The sequence below is a fragment of the Coffea arabica genome, chromosome 1c (genome assembly GCF_036785885.1).
Source record: "Coffea arabica cultivar ET-39 chromosome 1c, Coffea Arabica ET-39 HiFi, whole genome shotgun sequence".
Classification (NCBI taxonomy): domain Eukaryota; kingdom Viridiplantae; phylum Streptophyta; class Magnoliopsida; order Gentianales; family Rubiaceae; genus Coffea; species Coffea arabica.
In genome coordinates this window covers 51,405,096-51,420,142 of record NC_092310.1, presented here as the reverse complement: position 1 = coordinate 51,420,142, position 15,047 = coordinate 51,405,096, and the positions used below count along the sequence as shown (strand labels likewise).

Genomic DNA, 15,047 nt, shown 5'->3' with positions numbered 1-15,047 from the left:
GTATATTTTATAATGTGATGTATGTGAAATAAAAAGGTGATTGAAAAGATAAAAAGGTAATTGAAATTTATGAAATAAATTATTTTATTTGAAATCATTTCAATCCAAACAAATTCAATAAGAAAAATAAAAAAGGAAAATAAGCAAAACTAATTTACGAAAATTAAAACAAAAAACAATTTAATGCTGTAATAAAAAAAAAAAACCGCACTCACACATCTCCCTCCTCTCTCCCACTTGAACTAAAAATAAATGATATCGCTAAATATAAAAAAAAAAAGAACAGTAGAAACCCTAAATTTTCCCTGTTGTCTCCCCCTTTCTCACATACACACGCACACATAGTAAGAAGAATCTAGAGATTCCAAGAGCGAGCGAGCGAGCGAGCTGTGGTTTCAGATTCGACCGTAGATTTGGATTGCGGCGGGTTTAATAATTTTCCGGGGCTTCGATAGCCGGTGATTTGGTGATGGCGGAGGTGGCTAACGTCCGGGAGGAAAGGAATGGAGACGATCGGAGTGAGACCAGCGATTACGATTACACGTCGGAGGATGAAGGGACCGAGGATTACAGGCGCGGAGGCTACCACGCTGTCCGAATCGGCGATTCCTTCAAGCACGGTCGATATGTGGTGCAGAGCAAGCTTGGTTGGGGCCATTTTTCCACAGTTTGGCTTGCTTGGGATTCTCAAAAATCTGTAATTTTGTTTCCCAATCTCTATAGAAAAATGCATATGTTTGTCTACACATTTTGCTGATGCTAATTTAATTCATGTGTAAAGAATGATGCGTGTGTGTTTGGATGCGTACGTGAGGAGATTATGTTGTTTAGGAATTAAGCATGTCTATGAAATTACTGGTTCTTTTCTGTATAACTGACCTAAAATCTGGACTGATTTAGTTGAATTTGTTATGGCAATGCTTTCTTGATGCAAGGGAAGTATATAATGGGATAGCTTTTGATTCGCATTGGTTTGAATTGTAACTTGAGCTTACTGGTCGTTTTATTTTTCTGTTTCTAGCAATTACTTGCATTTGGTCTTTTTTCGGCCTGGGTTAGGGGGCCAGGGAGGGGGTGGTGGTGGTTAGGTTTAGGAGGCACAGTGACAGAGTAACTAGAAAATGCATGATTTTCTGGGCCATTGATGCCTATATCATGAACTTGTTGTATTGTGCTGGTAACTGACAATGTGATAATATTTCTGTTGCTGCTTTTGGGGGTTAGAGGTATGTTGCTTTAAAGGTTCAGAAGAGTGCACAACATTACACTGAAGCTGCAATGGATGAGATTACAATATTGAAGCAGATTGCTGAGGGAGACCCAGAGGATAAGAAGTGTGTGGTGAAGTTATTGGATCACTTTAAGCATTCAGGGCCTAATGGGCAGCATGTATGTATGGTTTTTGAGTATCTGGGTGACAATCTTCTGACCCTTATTAAGTACTCGGACTACCGAGGGATCCCGCTTCACATGGTCAAAGAAATTTGCTTTCATGTTTTGGTCGGTTTGGACTACCTGCATCGCCAGCTTTCTATAATACACACAGATTTGAAGCCAGAAAATATACTACTATTGTCAATGATTGATCCATCTAAAGATCCAAGGCAATCAGGTGCACCGCTCATTCTTCCTTTGAGTAAGAGTAGGACTTTAACTGAGGCTGGGTCCTCTAAAGATGCCAAGACTTTGAACGGTGACCTAACAAAGAATCAGAAAAAGAAAATTCGTAGAAAAGCTAAACGAGCTGCACAAAGGTGTGCAGGGAAGGAAGCTGCAGAGGACATTGAGCAAGATAATGAGGCAACAAGTGCTGAAGAATCTTGCCATGATGAGAAAACCAGTGTGGACCTTGCTGAAGAGCAATCCAACTCTTCGGCTGCCAAAGATAAGTCACCGCTAGGTGAAGGAACAAAGGATGGACATCAGGGGAGTAAAAGAGGTAGCCGTTCTATTAGGCAGAAACTGCTCGGTGAGGTTGATCTTAAGTGTAAATTAGTAGATTTTGGAAATGCATGTTGGACATATAAACAGTTTACAAGTGATATTCAGACGAGGCAGTACAGGTGTCCGGAGGTCATTCTTGGATCTAAGTACTCAACATCCGCTGATCTATGGTCATTTGCTTGCATATGCTTTGAGCTGGCCACTGGAGATGTTCTCTTTGATCCTCACAGTGGCGACAGCTATGACAGGGATGAGGTATGTATTACTAAAATGAGCATTATAATCCATCAATTCCAAAACTGTAAATACCCCTACATTAACAGGGATCGTCTTGCCAAATGTATGTTTTTCTCTGCCTTTGGTTCTTTAATTTTATCATCTGCAGCTGATTATCTTTTAGGTACTTTGATTGTGACCTTTAAAACTGATATCCTTGCCAAGTTGTGACTCGTTCAAGTTTTTGTTGGCATTTCAAGATCTATTTTTACCTCTTTTAAGTACCTATTTAATTCCAGCTATCTATCTGTTAAGTGAAAAACCAGTCCTTTAATCCTGGCAAAGGATTCAATTAGATGCAATATTGGTGATTGTTGTCTAGTCTATCATAGAACCTTACGTATATCTAATTTTTGCAGGATCACTTGGCCTTGATGATGGAGCTTCTTGGGATGATGCCACGTAAGGTGAGGGGATTTTTTATGCTGCGCTGACGCATGTGAAAAGAATACATTACCCCCGCCTGTTATTATGTTAAATGAACAATCTTTTGTAAATGTCTTTTTGAACTTAAATTTAGTATAGTTGCCTAAGGCTACAATTTTTGAGCTCATTAGATGCATCTTGCAGATTGCTTTGGGTGGCCGCTATTCACGGGAATTCTTTAACAGATTTGGAGATCTAAGGCATATTCGTCGATTAAGATTCTGGCCCCTTAACAAGGTGCTAATGGAAAAATACGAGTTTAGTGAGCAAGAGGCAACTGATCTGGCAGATTTCTTGATACCGATACTTGATTTTGTGCCTGAGAAAAGACCTACTGCAGCACAATGTCTTAGTCATTCATGGATCAGTACAGGCCCCAGGCGGCTTGTGCCATCTTCTTGTAATCCTCCAATGCAGGCAATTGAAAATGGCAGTGCTGAAAAGAAGAGAGATAAGGATGAGAGGGAGGCGATGGAAGTTAGAGTTGGGAATATGAACATTGATGGAAAATCAAAGCAAGTTAAAGATTCTCCATCAAATGTAAACCTACCAAAACAGTGATAGTTAATTTATTCTGGTATTGCTTTGTTTTATGTTGCCGTTGACCCTTTTGTGGTTCACAAAGTTTAGTAAATTAAATTGTTTGCTCATTAATCATCAAAAAGTTTAAGCTGTTAGAGGATAGCAATTTATTTCTTTGTGTATTCGAGTATCCAGCCCATCAGTAGTACAAGTTCTTTTTGATAGAGCCAGCAGCACATAAACGCTTTGTTCTATTGGGGATGGTTATATTGCTAGTGATTGTTTCTGTGTATCAAAAGTATAAGGGTAATTTTGCTTGTGGCACTATCTGTTGCTCTATTGGGAACCATGGTTTTCTCTGTGGCTGTGCGCAATTAATCTGAAAGGTTGTAAACCACCGGAGAATTTAATGAATACTTTGAGCTTGAGGACGAAGATCTCGCTTTGAATGTGATTTTTCACGAGCTCACATTGACATTTGTTAAGTAGCCTAACCAATCTTAGATAACAATAAAGTTGGGCTCGACTGATTTTTGTTTTCAATTTGTTCTTTTGTGTGCTAATACTTTATATAGAACTACATCATGCATTCTCTTGAATAAAGTTCCAAAAAAAATTGAACAAGATAGAAATATGAATCAGTCTTTAACATATTGATAGCGCATTCAAACTAAATATCACACGTGTAAAAAAAATTAATAATGTTTTTCTACGTGAAAACAAACACAAATCTGGTCATTATTTTGAAAACCATTTTATGTTAATTCAATGTAGTATTTTTTATGATATGATATAAATGAGACAAAAAATAGTGGCTAGAAAAATAAGAAAGGTGATTAGAAAAAGCATGTTTAAGCCATAATGTCGAACCAACCTTCCAAATAATTAGGCTCTGCTTGGATTGCTTGTTTTCGTCAGAAAATATTGTCGTTTTCCGTGATTAAATTTCCCTATCACCTTTTTCCCTCACATATATCAAATCGCTACAGTAATTTTTCCATGAAAAATGACGGAAAATGCAATCCAAACACAACCTTAGTTTTCCAAATGCAACTTAATTGGAGCCAACCCGACAAAGAATATAATTCAGCTACGTTGGAAGGGAAGACAGATCATGAACAAATTATCTGTACAAATGTTTTTGTCAAAATATTACTAGAATATATGACTATTGCAAGTATGATTGCTGAAGCTGAATTCTTTTCATCCATAACCCTAACTTCAAGTCTTTATGGAAATCCACCTCCATTAGTTTGACAATTTGTCTGGAAACAGTTGGAAGTGTCGAACAATGCTATACTGCAATGCAGCCTTCTCGTCCACTCTCATACTTCGCACTTGGTTTGCAACTTTGTATGCGTCACAAGTACAAACCAATCTCCACAGTGGTCTTATAACTTATCCTAGTAGCACAAAGCATTTTATCTTTCAGAGTTGACTTTCATACTCGATTGCTTGAAATAAGAAAAACCTGTGGATCTCATTTTCATTAGGTATCAGGTGATAAATTGTCTTGAAGCACCCTAGATAACAGGAAGCAATAAATTTCACTTGAGACAGTTTAGGCTTTCGCAAAGCATCGGCAATACGAAGCCAAAGACCTGCCATGGGTAGTTTTTACTTTACAGAAACCATTATCCTAAAAACGACTACTATAGTAACTTTGAAAACCAGTAAAGAGAGATTTTTCTCTGCCTTTGGGGCCTTTTGCTTTCCTGATGAATTCATTTTTGTTTTATTAACTTACTGAAAACATGATCTGAGAAACGATACAGTTATAGAAACTTCATCACCAGCAAGGGAAGAGAGTTAAACTTACTTTAATGTCTACAGGATTTTCCTTGCCCTTAGATACCAATACGTGAGGAAAAAGCCCACAATAGCGCCAAATATGATCCCAGCTGTTGTTAGCCAAAATGCAAACTGCACGATTCGAAAGAAGATGAACATACAGAATAAGTTGTGAATGACAGTATAGCAATACAGAGACAAAGACGGAAGCTAGTACATAGTGGACAAAGAAGCTATACCACATGCTCTTCAAGATACGATTTCAAGTTCATGCCAAATATACCTGTAAAAAACATGAGCAAATTAGCAGCTCATGCTGGAAATAGTCTTCATTCTGAAGAAATGAAAGAACTAAGGCACAAGGGTGACCTCAGATTGAGTTTTTAAAATTCACTAATGACACACCAATAAATTGGAAACTCAAAAATTCAGATTTGCAATTTTAGTCATAAGAACACTTCTGTTCTCAATATGCAGTAAATTCACTCCAATAATTTTCTATTAATTCTTACTCAGTCTGCAGAAAGCTTATCTGTAATGCGTTGGAGGTGTATATAGACTACTAAATGATTCGGAAATCCTTTGTGAAGAAAGGGTAACAGCATAAACAGTACTCTCATCTTTTAGTCTGGATGGATGCAAGTTCCTTGCATAAAACTGAGATTATCAGCCTCCCCATCCCCCTCCCCCCAACAAAAGAAAAAAAAAAAAAAAACCAAAAAAAACCCACCCTCCAGTCAGAATATTATCAATGCAAAGTAGGATATTAAAATCATAATCGTAACCCATATGTATCCGTGGCATCCAAATATTTCTAGTAGGGAAGTCAAGCTCTTATAGCTTATAAAACTCAATTTGACAGAGTCATGGCAATAAACACTTTGGCTTCTCTGAAATCTTCCTTCATGCAAAGTGCACACACAGCTCCAATGCACCTATGACAAGAGTTTCCACAACATGGTACACTTGAATCTCCTGAATCCGACTTTCTACTATGTATGCTTACCCAACAATCCTTGCACATGTGATTACTCTCTTCTAAAAGTGCTCAAATGGATACTACCAAAAGCCGGTTTAGTAAACGAACGAACTAAATCGTGCACTAGACAACAGTAAGAGCTAATATAAAATGAAAATGGTCCAAGTTTGTTTTAATAAAATTTTTAGGTGAGTCAGGCAGCATGGATCATGGATCTTCCTATTTGCAACCCCCCCCCCCCCTAAAACAACAAAAAAACAAAAAACCAACGCACAGAAAACCCACTGCCAAAAAAATAAAAAATAAAAAGAAACCTAGTTTAAGCCTGTGAAGGTTTTAGCCACTATTAGAAACATAATTAGCTAATATATCTGACATCAGAACTAGAACCTAATTTCTCCTTGCTTTTGGCTTTCACAGCTTCAACCAATTTTATATCAACATAAGCTACCTGAAACTGCTAATCAGAAGCATAGATGTCAAGCAGGAATCTAATAATTAACAAAATCAAAACTAGAAAGATATGCTTATGTCCTACAAGACTGAAAAGTGAAAAAACCAAATGTGCTATTCCAGAACAGGCTCTTGAAAAGCGAATGCATGATAATGAAAGACAAGGATTTGTAATGCCTTGATAGCAATTATCATGTCTTGACTCTGATAAAAATAATTATTTTAAAAAAACAAGAAACAATGTATATACTGTATCCCTCCCTCTTTAGAGCCCCTCTTTAACATGTCTCTAGCTGGGTGTTCACATGTGTGTGAGTCAAGCTAAAAAAATTCAAGCACATCTTAAGTTGTATCACTCAAGACCAGATGCAACAACTTTACACTAATTGCACTTCATATTTCAGATCAAGAAAGAAGGTGTCTTTCTCATACGTACTTTTATATGGACAATATACCTATGCTCTACATTTTGTGATTCATATGCAGATTACCACTTTGAGATATCTTTCAAATATTTCATTTTCAGAAAAAGTAGATGCATGTGAGACATACATATGCATAGGATCTCCTAGATTTCGCCAATTGATAGCCTGGAATGCAGAACATCACAGTCGCTCACAATTTGGGGAAACACATCACTTCATTTGGACAAAAATGATCAACTGATAACACCTAATCTAATGTGATGTAAATGGGAAGAACTTTAAATTGATCTCTAACACTCGATGATTGAGAAGAAAACAGTGCAAGTAAAGAACATACAGATTGTCCAAATAAAAGCAAACATAGTTAAGGACTAAATACCAGCAACTAGAGCACCAACTGCAACACAGAATGCGCCAACCTGAAGAAGAAGCTCGACTCTGCTCACCTCAAGCCTCCGGGAGCTAAATAAGAAAAGAGACATTATACCAATAAAACCATTAACAACTGGCGAAATTCCTAGCTTCAATGAAGAGTACTATCACTTAAAGATAAAAGATTATGCTACTATCTTCATTGCCTTTTGTGCCTTGCATCCATAACATTGACAGATAAACCATAATTACCTATGCATTTACTATTCTGGGGATAGTAACACACGTACAAGACTAATGGTTCCCTATGCCCATTGTTTTATCCTTATTGTCTGCATTTTTTTGTCTCTGAAAATATTATTGCAATTATGCACTGCATCTATGCTTTTGCTTGTACTTGGTTAAGACCACATCACCAAGAATGAGATCTGACATCATTTTCAAGTAATTTCTTGTTACTATTTTTATCATTTTGATTTACTTCAAAGTTTAAGTATGAAAACTCTACCAAATTAGTTGTGCATCAATATTTACAGATTTAAGGCACTAGCGACTGCTCCCAGTAGCCAACGTCTGCTCTATACAACTTGTAATTTCATTGTTAAGTTCTTTCATACGACAATTAGATTTCACTGTATTTATTGTTAGAGCATCCTAGTAACACCAGCAGCACACAAAATTTATGCGTACAAGCTACTTCAGTTGCAAAACTTGCAATACTTGAAGATGACTTCAACTAAGTAAACTCAGCTCAAACTTCACAGCATGCAGCAATATGCAAGCCACTAATTACTATTATTTGCAGGTAAGCAGTTTACAATACACAAGCTGCTGGATTCCCATGTTGTTTCACCAGCATGAACAGTGCTGCTTTGCTGGTCATGTTTAGTAATTTGCAGAATATATTGCTTGCAAAACCACAGTTATTAGTTTTAATCACTTTCAAGCCTTCATCCTTAATTTGCATCCTGACATCTTCTCTTTCGGGTCTCATTCATCCTTTTATTTTTATTGGAGTCTCTACAAAGTGAAAGATCTAATTCTTTGAATATTTATCCCGAAACAAATAAAACTAAGGAACACTGGAGAAATACACTAACCTTAGGTTAACAGCAATTGAGTCTTCCATTTCTTTTGCAGAGTCAAGAAGCCTCTCGGCTTGACCATCACAAGATTCACATCTACAGTAGAAAGAAGTAATTAAGATTAACATATCCCAAAATCCAAAAAAGGAAAAAAAAAGGAACAAGACAACTCCTAATAAATGCATTTGTAAAAAAAATATATATATTTATGCATCGATAATTTTTGCTGCAGCAAATGCAGGTCAGTGGGCATCTTTTAATAGCCTTTTCTAGGGAGGCAGAGAAAATTGACAAACATAAAGTGGAAGAAAGTAAGGAACTCCAGAAATACATGATGAATTAACACATATGGCAAGATATTTATAAAGAATCTTCTTGACACCAATCAACATAGTAGAAAACACCACCATGGAGAGAGACTGCAGTACTTCATCAGCTGCTATTATCTTGAACAAATATTCAAAGACTGAAACCACTACAGGATCAATTTTCAGGACTACATTATAGCCGGCTTATAATGTTCAGACCATAAAAGAAGGCTTTTCTTGTACTGATAATGAACCTTGAAACAAAGCAACAACTGGGATCACTTTTCCCTGGTGCACCTCTTTTGACTTAATTGACCAGGTATTTTCAACTTCTTCATTCAAATGCTGTGAAAGTTCAGGACACACCAAACCAGTTTCAAGCAGGAACAGTTAACAGGATAAATTTCCATGCACAAAATACACTCCTAGAAGAAATCAATAGAGACAAGCATAACCTATAGTATAATCTCATGCATCTTCCCAAATCAATATCTACCCACAGCCAATGGCCTGCTAATTATCTTTCCAGTTGCGCAAAAGTCACTAATGCAATGGTTAAGAGGTGAGGTTCGCAAAATTAATTGTGCCTAAATGCCGACATACTAGGAAATTCTAGTTCACAACCTCTCCTTCGGGTGAAATTCAAATATCAGTGAAAATTGCAAGCTATTACAAATCCCAAATAATTACAGATTGATAGGAATACAAATCCTCATATTATCTACAAGGCATCTTGCAGTTTGGTTTTAGCCTTATGAAAACATCCATGACAATGTTTCAGTAATATCAGGACTCTACGTGGTCTGAAGGAAGCATCTCTGGCTCTGCTTGTGTTTGATATGAGTGAATGGAAAAATTAGATTTCAGCGCTTGACATGGAGAAAAATGAGCATGAGAACTGACCGTTGCAAATAGTTTTCCAAAAGCATCTCAATTTCTTCCTCCTCCTCTGCAAACGAGAAACAAGCAAGAAATAGCAGATGATAAGATCAAATAGCCCATTTCGTCTTGCCAAAAGTATGTCATCCTGAACATGGAAGCACCATAGACAAATCAATATGTTCCTCACCTTCAGCAATCTGTTTCTCCAGAGGAACGGAACATTCCATCTCACTATTTTCTTTGTTAAGGGTGCAATTTCTTCCCATGATGCATATACGTCTTATTTCTGGAGTATCCTCAAGAATATCAAGAAGCATTTGCTTGAGAGCCCCAGCCCTTGAACCCAGTTCAACCTTTCATGAAAACAGTCACATCAACTAAATTATTTCAGAAAATCACTTCTCAGAAAACATCTTAATATATCTTGAGCAAAGGCATAAACTAACTGTATACCAATGTATGCTTGCTAATACGAAGTTGCTCCAACATATCAGCAGTTAATCGGTTTGGCAAAACCTCCAGTAAAGATTGGACCTACAGTAAGTGGCAGCATATGTTTGTGAGCCAGCAAAGTAAGACACAAGGATCAGAATTCATATCGCACGGTGGAAAGCATGATGCACAAGACCATGGTTTTCAAACATAATTAATCTAATTGAAACAAGGACAACTCTCTACTTCTTTCAATATTATGCCAAAACCAATATATACATGATAAATGTCTCCAATGTTTAAGTAAACTTGGAGTCCACAAAAGCATAATGCTAGAGTGGTACCAGAAGACTAGGGTCTGTTCTAGTGACCAATTTTACCCTAAATCCCAATTCTTCCATTCCATAGTCAACCTATCATCAAATTGTTCAAAATGCAAATAAATCAATGTACTCACAGTGTCTCCATACTCACACGTGGTTCTAAATCCATTAGTCTATGCTCCAATCGCTGTATTCGAGAATGCAAGGCTGCTTCAACCACCTGAAATTATTTGCTTATGAAGATTTTGGGAAACCTCAGAAATGTAATTTAAAAACAAGGACAGGATAGGATTCAGCTTTAACATGTTTAGATAAAAGAATAAGCATGGGAAAGTTGATGAAGATAAAAAATGCTACGGAAGGCCATAAAGCTTTTGGCAAGGATATTTAGCAAAAGAAGCAATTCACAACTAGAACACATATGAATATGAAGAGATGCTGTCCGAAGGATCATTTTGAGCAATACAAAATAAATTGGCAATTACAAGATAATGGTACTTGGGCAACAAAAACAACTTTGGATGTCATTCTAATTTGCCTCAATTTTCCACAGTTTTTAATCACATATTGGCCCCCTGAGGAACTTACTAATCCTGATAGCTATTGCATCTGAATTTGCAATCTAAAAGCCACTTGTCATGGTCAATTGCATAACAGCAAGAGAGAATGATTTTGGATTATTTCTGACATTAAATGGCATTAACCTGGTTAATATTTTGAAACCAGAGACAGTTAATTCCTACGAGAAATAAGAAGTTTGTGGATTAATGACCATGCAATTGAAGTTTCACAATCAAATCATAGGCTAATGGTAACAGACTACCTCAAGCACAAATGGCATTGATGGTCCTCCACTCATGTTTTCAGGGTTTAAGCGAGGCAATAATGCATCAATGAAAGCTTTTCCTCCTTTACTGCAAAAGATAAGGAAAGCAAGGGTCATAATAATTAATCTGTTCTCGTCGATCATAACCTTAACTATTTAATTAACTAAAATAACAGTACAAAAAAGCAATAATAAATGTCTACTTAAGTAGCATCATCTAAGTAATCAGGTGTTTACCGGTTATAGTTAAAAATTAAAACACTTTCTTGCATCACTATTGCCCGTAAGGAGCCCAAGTTCAAGAGAATTGCATGCTCGCGAACCTAGAATAGAGATTTGCAGAGGTCAATGGAGATCAGAATCAGACAGAATTTAAGCAAAACAATCTGAAATTCCACATTTCAGCATCAAGTTTTGGTGAGAGAAGACCCTAATCAACTATATCAATCCCCATCCTGTTTTAAGTAGTTCCAGAAAGACGTGTGTGTGTGTGTGTAAACATATATGCATATATGATCCAGTATGGACTTAGGTAGGGCACAAGAGAAAGTATAAACATTGCAATGCTGCAACTAATTTTGCAACTAAAAGAGGAACAGTCACAGGCAAGAAAGGGTGAGATTTGATGCCTACCAACAAAGAAGGCATTGTGTTTGTCAACCACAATGATGGGTCGACACTTCTAACATCCCGAGGACGAAGACCTGGAAGTGAGTACATATCAAGAGATTAAAATGAGATCTATTTCAAGAGAGAGGGAGAAATAGATAGATATATATATATATATATATATATATATATAGAGAGAGAGAGAGAGAGACCAAATGAAACAGGTTATGTGAAAGCCTCAAGATTAAATACAAAATCATCCATGAATATCCACATGGAATGGCATACAAAATATTTGGCATACAAAATACCAAATATTCCTAAAAGAAAAAAATTCTACAATCTAAGCTCCAGCTCACAATATATCTATCTTGCATCAAATTCTGAACTCTATACAGATCTTTACCTCCGAAATAAGAAAACTCAACTTTGTTTCAAAGAAAATAAACAATTTCAAGAAGATTCCTGCTCACCACTTGACTTCAGCAAGTGCCGTCTGTTTATTTTCCGTGTAGATACCATCCCATTTAACTTCACTTCCACCACCTATTGGAGGAAAATCCATTAGCATGTAAGACATAATCCTCCTGATTGTATATCCCAGAAGAAAACGAAGGTAATCAAATCAAAAGAGCATTCACACAAGTTGCTGATACAAATTAGAAACTTCATTATAAGTGGATAAGCCCATAGTTCCTCATCTCCACATATCAAGAATAGTTCCTTAACTTTTCTCAAAATTTCCTTTATTTTCAAGTAAAATGAATAAATTCCAGAACTCATAGTAGCACCGTATCAGTAACTAAGTCGAAAAACTTCCTTTCTATGTTCACTCCAAAAACGGTTTCTTGGTTGAAAATCCTATTCTATTGTAGCCTCTTAGAACTTTTTCGAACATTAGAACCTCTTTGCTGACTGTTACAAGTGCAACCTTCTGACATAATCTCTCCGTCCAAAGTATTGTCTTACTATAAATTTCATTTTTACTGGTTGAAAGCCTATAGTTCTGCATCTCTAACATGTGAAGGACTATTCGCTCACAATATACAAATTTTGCTTGTTAGCTACCATACTACCTCGATTCGTTAGCTTCATTTTGAACATACAAATTTCACAATTAATAGTAGCTCTGCATCAGTAGCCGAGTAACAAAGTTTTCCTTTTCTGAGATTATTTTGCAAGCTATTTCACAAATTCTGATTTCCACAGCAACACAAATATCAATTGCTTCAATAATCTCATCTTAATTGCTTACCAACTAGCTCAATTTCACAAATTATAAACTCAGGATTAATTCCAAAAATCACGAAATCACACTCAAAACTTTTAGGAACCAAGTAAAAATGACATGATCACCTCATAAACAGGTTCGCGGATCCCAAGGGAGAGTGAATCCCCTGTGGATGTAACAATCCTCTGCGAATTGGCGGAACCATTCGGCAAATCCTGCCTTGCCAAATCCAGTTGGTTCCCGACATTATTCTCATCATTACCTTCGTTACTGACAACCTCAGCCTCTTTTTCCTCCGTGGAATTCGAAAAACACTTAACTCTCACCGGCACTGGCCGGAGAGCTTCACCGTAGTTTCTACGCAACCTTAGCGAACTCCGCAAAACTAGCAACGCATTTTTTGAATCGGATGCCTCCAGACGCGATCGGAGAAGTGAATATCCGGTGAGGAGATCGTTAAATTGGGAGGAGTGAACTGGTAATTGGAGGAACTGTAAAGAAGCCATAGCGAATTGGTAGCGATCATGTGAGGAGGTTTTATCAGTGTGTGAGTGTGTCTTTTGAGATAATATGGTGAGGTGTCGTCGTCAATCATCTCTCTGTGTAGAGGTATACGTACATAGATCACGCAGTGTGGGTGCTGTCTGTGTGTGGTTTCTGAGCGAGAGAAGGAACTATGAAGTTGGTGGTGGTGAATAATCTGTGAAATTAAAATCAGAAATACTTCAATTTTTATATCTGGCGTGGCAATAACTCAACTTTTCATTCTCTGAGAAGTGAAGTTTGTGCTTTTTCACCCCAAACTTTTTTTTTAATTCTTTCGATCTTCCCCAACCGCGCCTTTACCTAAATTGCTGAACTCGAATATGCGTTTTCGTTTTGCCGGAAAATAATTTCAGAAGCCTTGGACACTTATTAGAAAAATTCAAAGTTACTTTCATAAATTCTAAATTATTAATCAAAAATTTTAATACAAAAGTAAAAAGAAAACATCATAAAATTGATTTTTTCAAAATTTAGGCTCCGTTTGAATTAGTTTTTTTTGAGGTGTTTTTTAAAAATTTTACTTTTGCTGTGTATATGAAAAATTTTTTGGATTGTTTTTAGAGGTATTTTTAAAATATATTTTTAAATATTTTTATAATTTAGAAATTTTTAAGTATATACTGGCTCTGTTTCTATATATTAATATTTATTTATATATATAATATTTTGTATTTCAATTTATTATATAATATGTATATTAATAAATATATATTTATATATGTATATTAAATATATATTTATATAAATACATATATTTAATATATATGTATATGTGTATATATTTAAATATGTATATATGTATACATATATTTAAATATATGTATATTAATATATATTTAATATACATATATAAATATATATATATATTAATATACATATTATAAAACAAAATTGAAATAAATATATTTATAAAATTAGGTAAATACATATAATAAAATATATTTTAAACAAAATATTAATAGTTATATACAAATATATATTTATTTACTTCAATTGATATAATATATATAATATACATAATTGAAATATACATATTAATATTAATATAACTTATATATATAATATAAATACATAATTAAAATATACAAATTGAAATATACAAATTAATATATATTAATATACATATTATAAAACAAAATTGAAATAAATATATTTATAAATTTATATAAATAAATAAATTTATATATTGATATAAATATATTTTAAACAAAATTAATATTTATATATAAATATTTATTTATTTATTTAAATTGATATAATATACATAATATACGTATTAATTTTCAGTTAATTGAAATATACATATTAATAATAATATAAATTATATATAATATAAATACGTAATTGAAATATACAAATTAATATATATTAATATGTATATTTCAATTATGTATATTATATTATATATATATAAATTATAGTAATATTAATATGTATATTTCAATTATGTATATTATATTATATATATAAATTATAGTAATATTAATATGTATATTATATATATTATATCACTTGAAATAAATAAATATAAATATAAATATTTTGTTTAAAATGTATTTATATAAATTTATAAATATATTTATTTCAATTTTGTTTTATAATATGTATATTAATATA

At 34.6% G+C, this 15,047-nt stretch overlaps 2 protein-coding genes across 5 annotated transcripts; one reads left to right on the top strand and one right to left on the bottom strand.

Moving 5' to 3' along the window:
* Positions 1 to 233: 233 nt before the first annotated feature.
* LOC113727073 (uncharacterized) lies at positions 234 to 3,323 on the top strand. Its single transcript, XM_027251051.2, has 4 exons — positions 234 to 697; positions 1,225 to 2,199; positions 2,580 to 2,627; positions 2,791 to 3,323. Exons 1-4 carry the CDS (start codon positions 470 to 472, stop codon positions 3,205 to 3,207), a joined length of 1,668 nt encoding a protein of 555 aa, XP_027106852.2. The 5' UTR covers positions 234 to 469; the 3' UTR covers positions 3,208 to 3,323.
* An 884-nt stretch (positions 3,324 to 4,207) lies between these two features.
* On the bottom strand, positions 4,208 to 13,588 carry LOC113727064 (magnesium transporter MRS2-11, chloroplastic-like). 4 transcript variants are annotated; one of them, XM_072076358.1, is made up of 14 exons: positions 13,010 to 13,588; positions 12,127 to 12,199; positions 11,678 to 11,748; positions 11,282 to 11,367; positions 11,042 to 11,132; positions 10,370 to 10,438; positions 9,917 to 9,997; positions 9,651 to 9,816; positions 9,485 to 9,530; positions 8,289 to 8,369; positions 7,196 to 7,278; positions 5,199 to 5,242; positions 4,988 to 5,091; positions 4,208 to 4,639 (listed from the first exon to the last, which is right to left on the bottom strand). In XM_072076358.1, exons 1-13 carry the CDS (start codon positions 13,388 to 13,390, stop codon positions 4,996 to 4,998), a joined length of 1,368 nt encoding a protein of 455 aa, XP_071932459.1. In that variant the 5' UTR covers positions 13,391 to 13,588; the 3' UTR covers positions 4,208 to 4,639; positions 4,988 to 4,995. The 4 variants fall into 4 exon arrangements, 2 of the variants coding, with proteins under 2 accessions (XP_071932459.1, XP_071932460.1); XM_072076359.1 differs by having other exon boundaries at positions 4,366 to 4,571; positions 13,010 to 13,525; XR_011839636.1 differs by having other exon boundaries at positions 4,519 to 4,639; positions 5,177 to 5,242; positions 13,010 to 13,525.
* Between the last annotated feature and the right edge of the window lie 1,459 nt (positions 13,589 to 15,047).

Bases quoted from the DNA above. Each gene is read 5' to 3' on its own strand.
- LOC113727073 (XM_027251051.2), top strand. From the start codon at position 470: ATGGCGGAGGTGGCTAACGTCCGGGAGGAAAGGAATGGAGACGATCGG. The intron at 698-1,224 runs GTAATTTTGTTT...TTTGGGGGTTAG, and splicing joins CTTGGGATTCTCAAAAATCT to AGGTATGTTGCTTTAAAGGT. The intron at 2,628-2,790 runs GTGAGGGGATTT...TGCATCTTGCAG, and splicing joins TTGGGATGATGCCACGTAAG to ATTGCTTTGGGTGGCCGCTA.
- LOC113727064 (XM_072076358.1), bottom strand. From the start codon at position 13,390: ATGGCTTCTTTACAGTTCCTCCAATTACCAGTTCACTCCTCCCAATTT. The intron at 11,133-11,281 runs GTAAACACCTGA...TATCTTTTGCAG, and splicing joins TTAATTTTTAACTATAACCG to TAAAGGAGGAAAAGCTTTCA. The intron at 9,998-10,369 runs GTGAGTATGGAG...CACTTACTGTAG, and splicing joins TAATGGATTTAGAACCACGT to GTCCAATCTTTACTGGAGGT.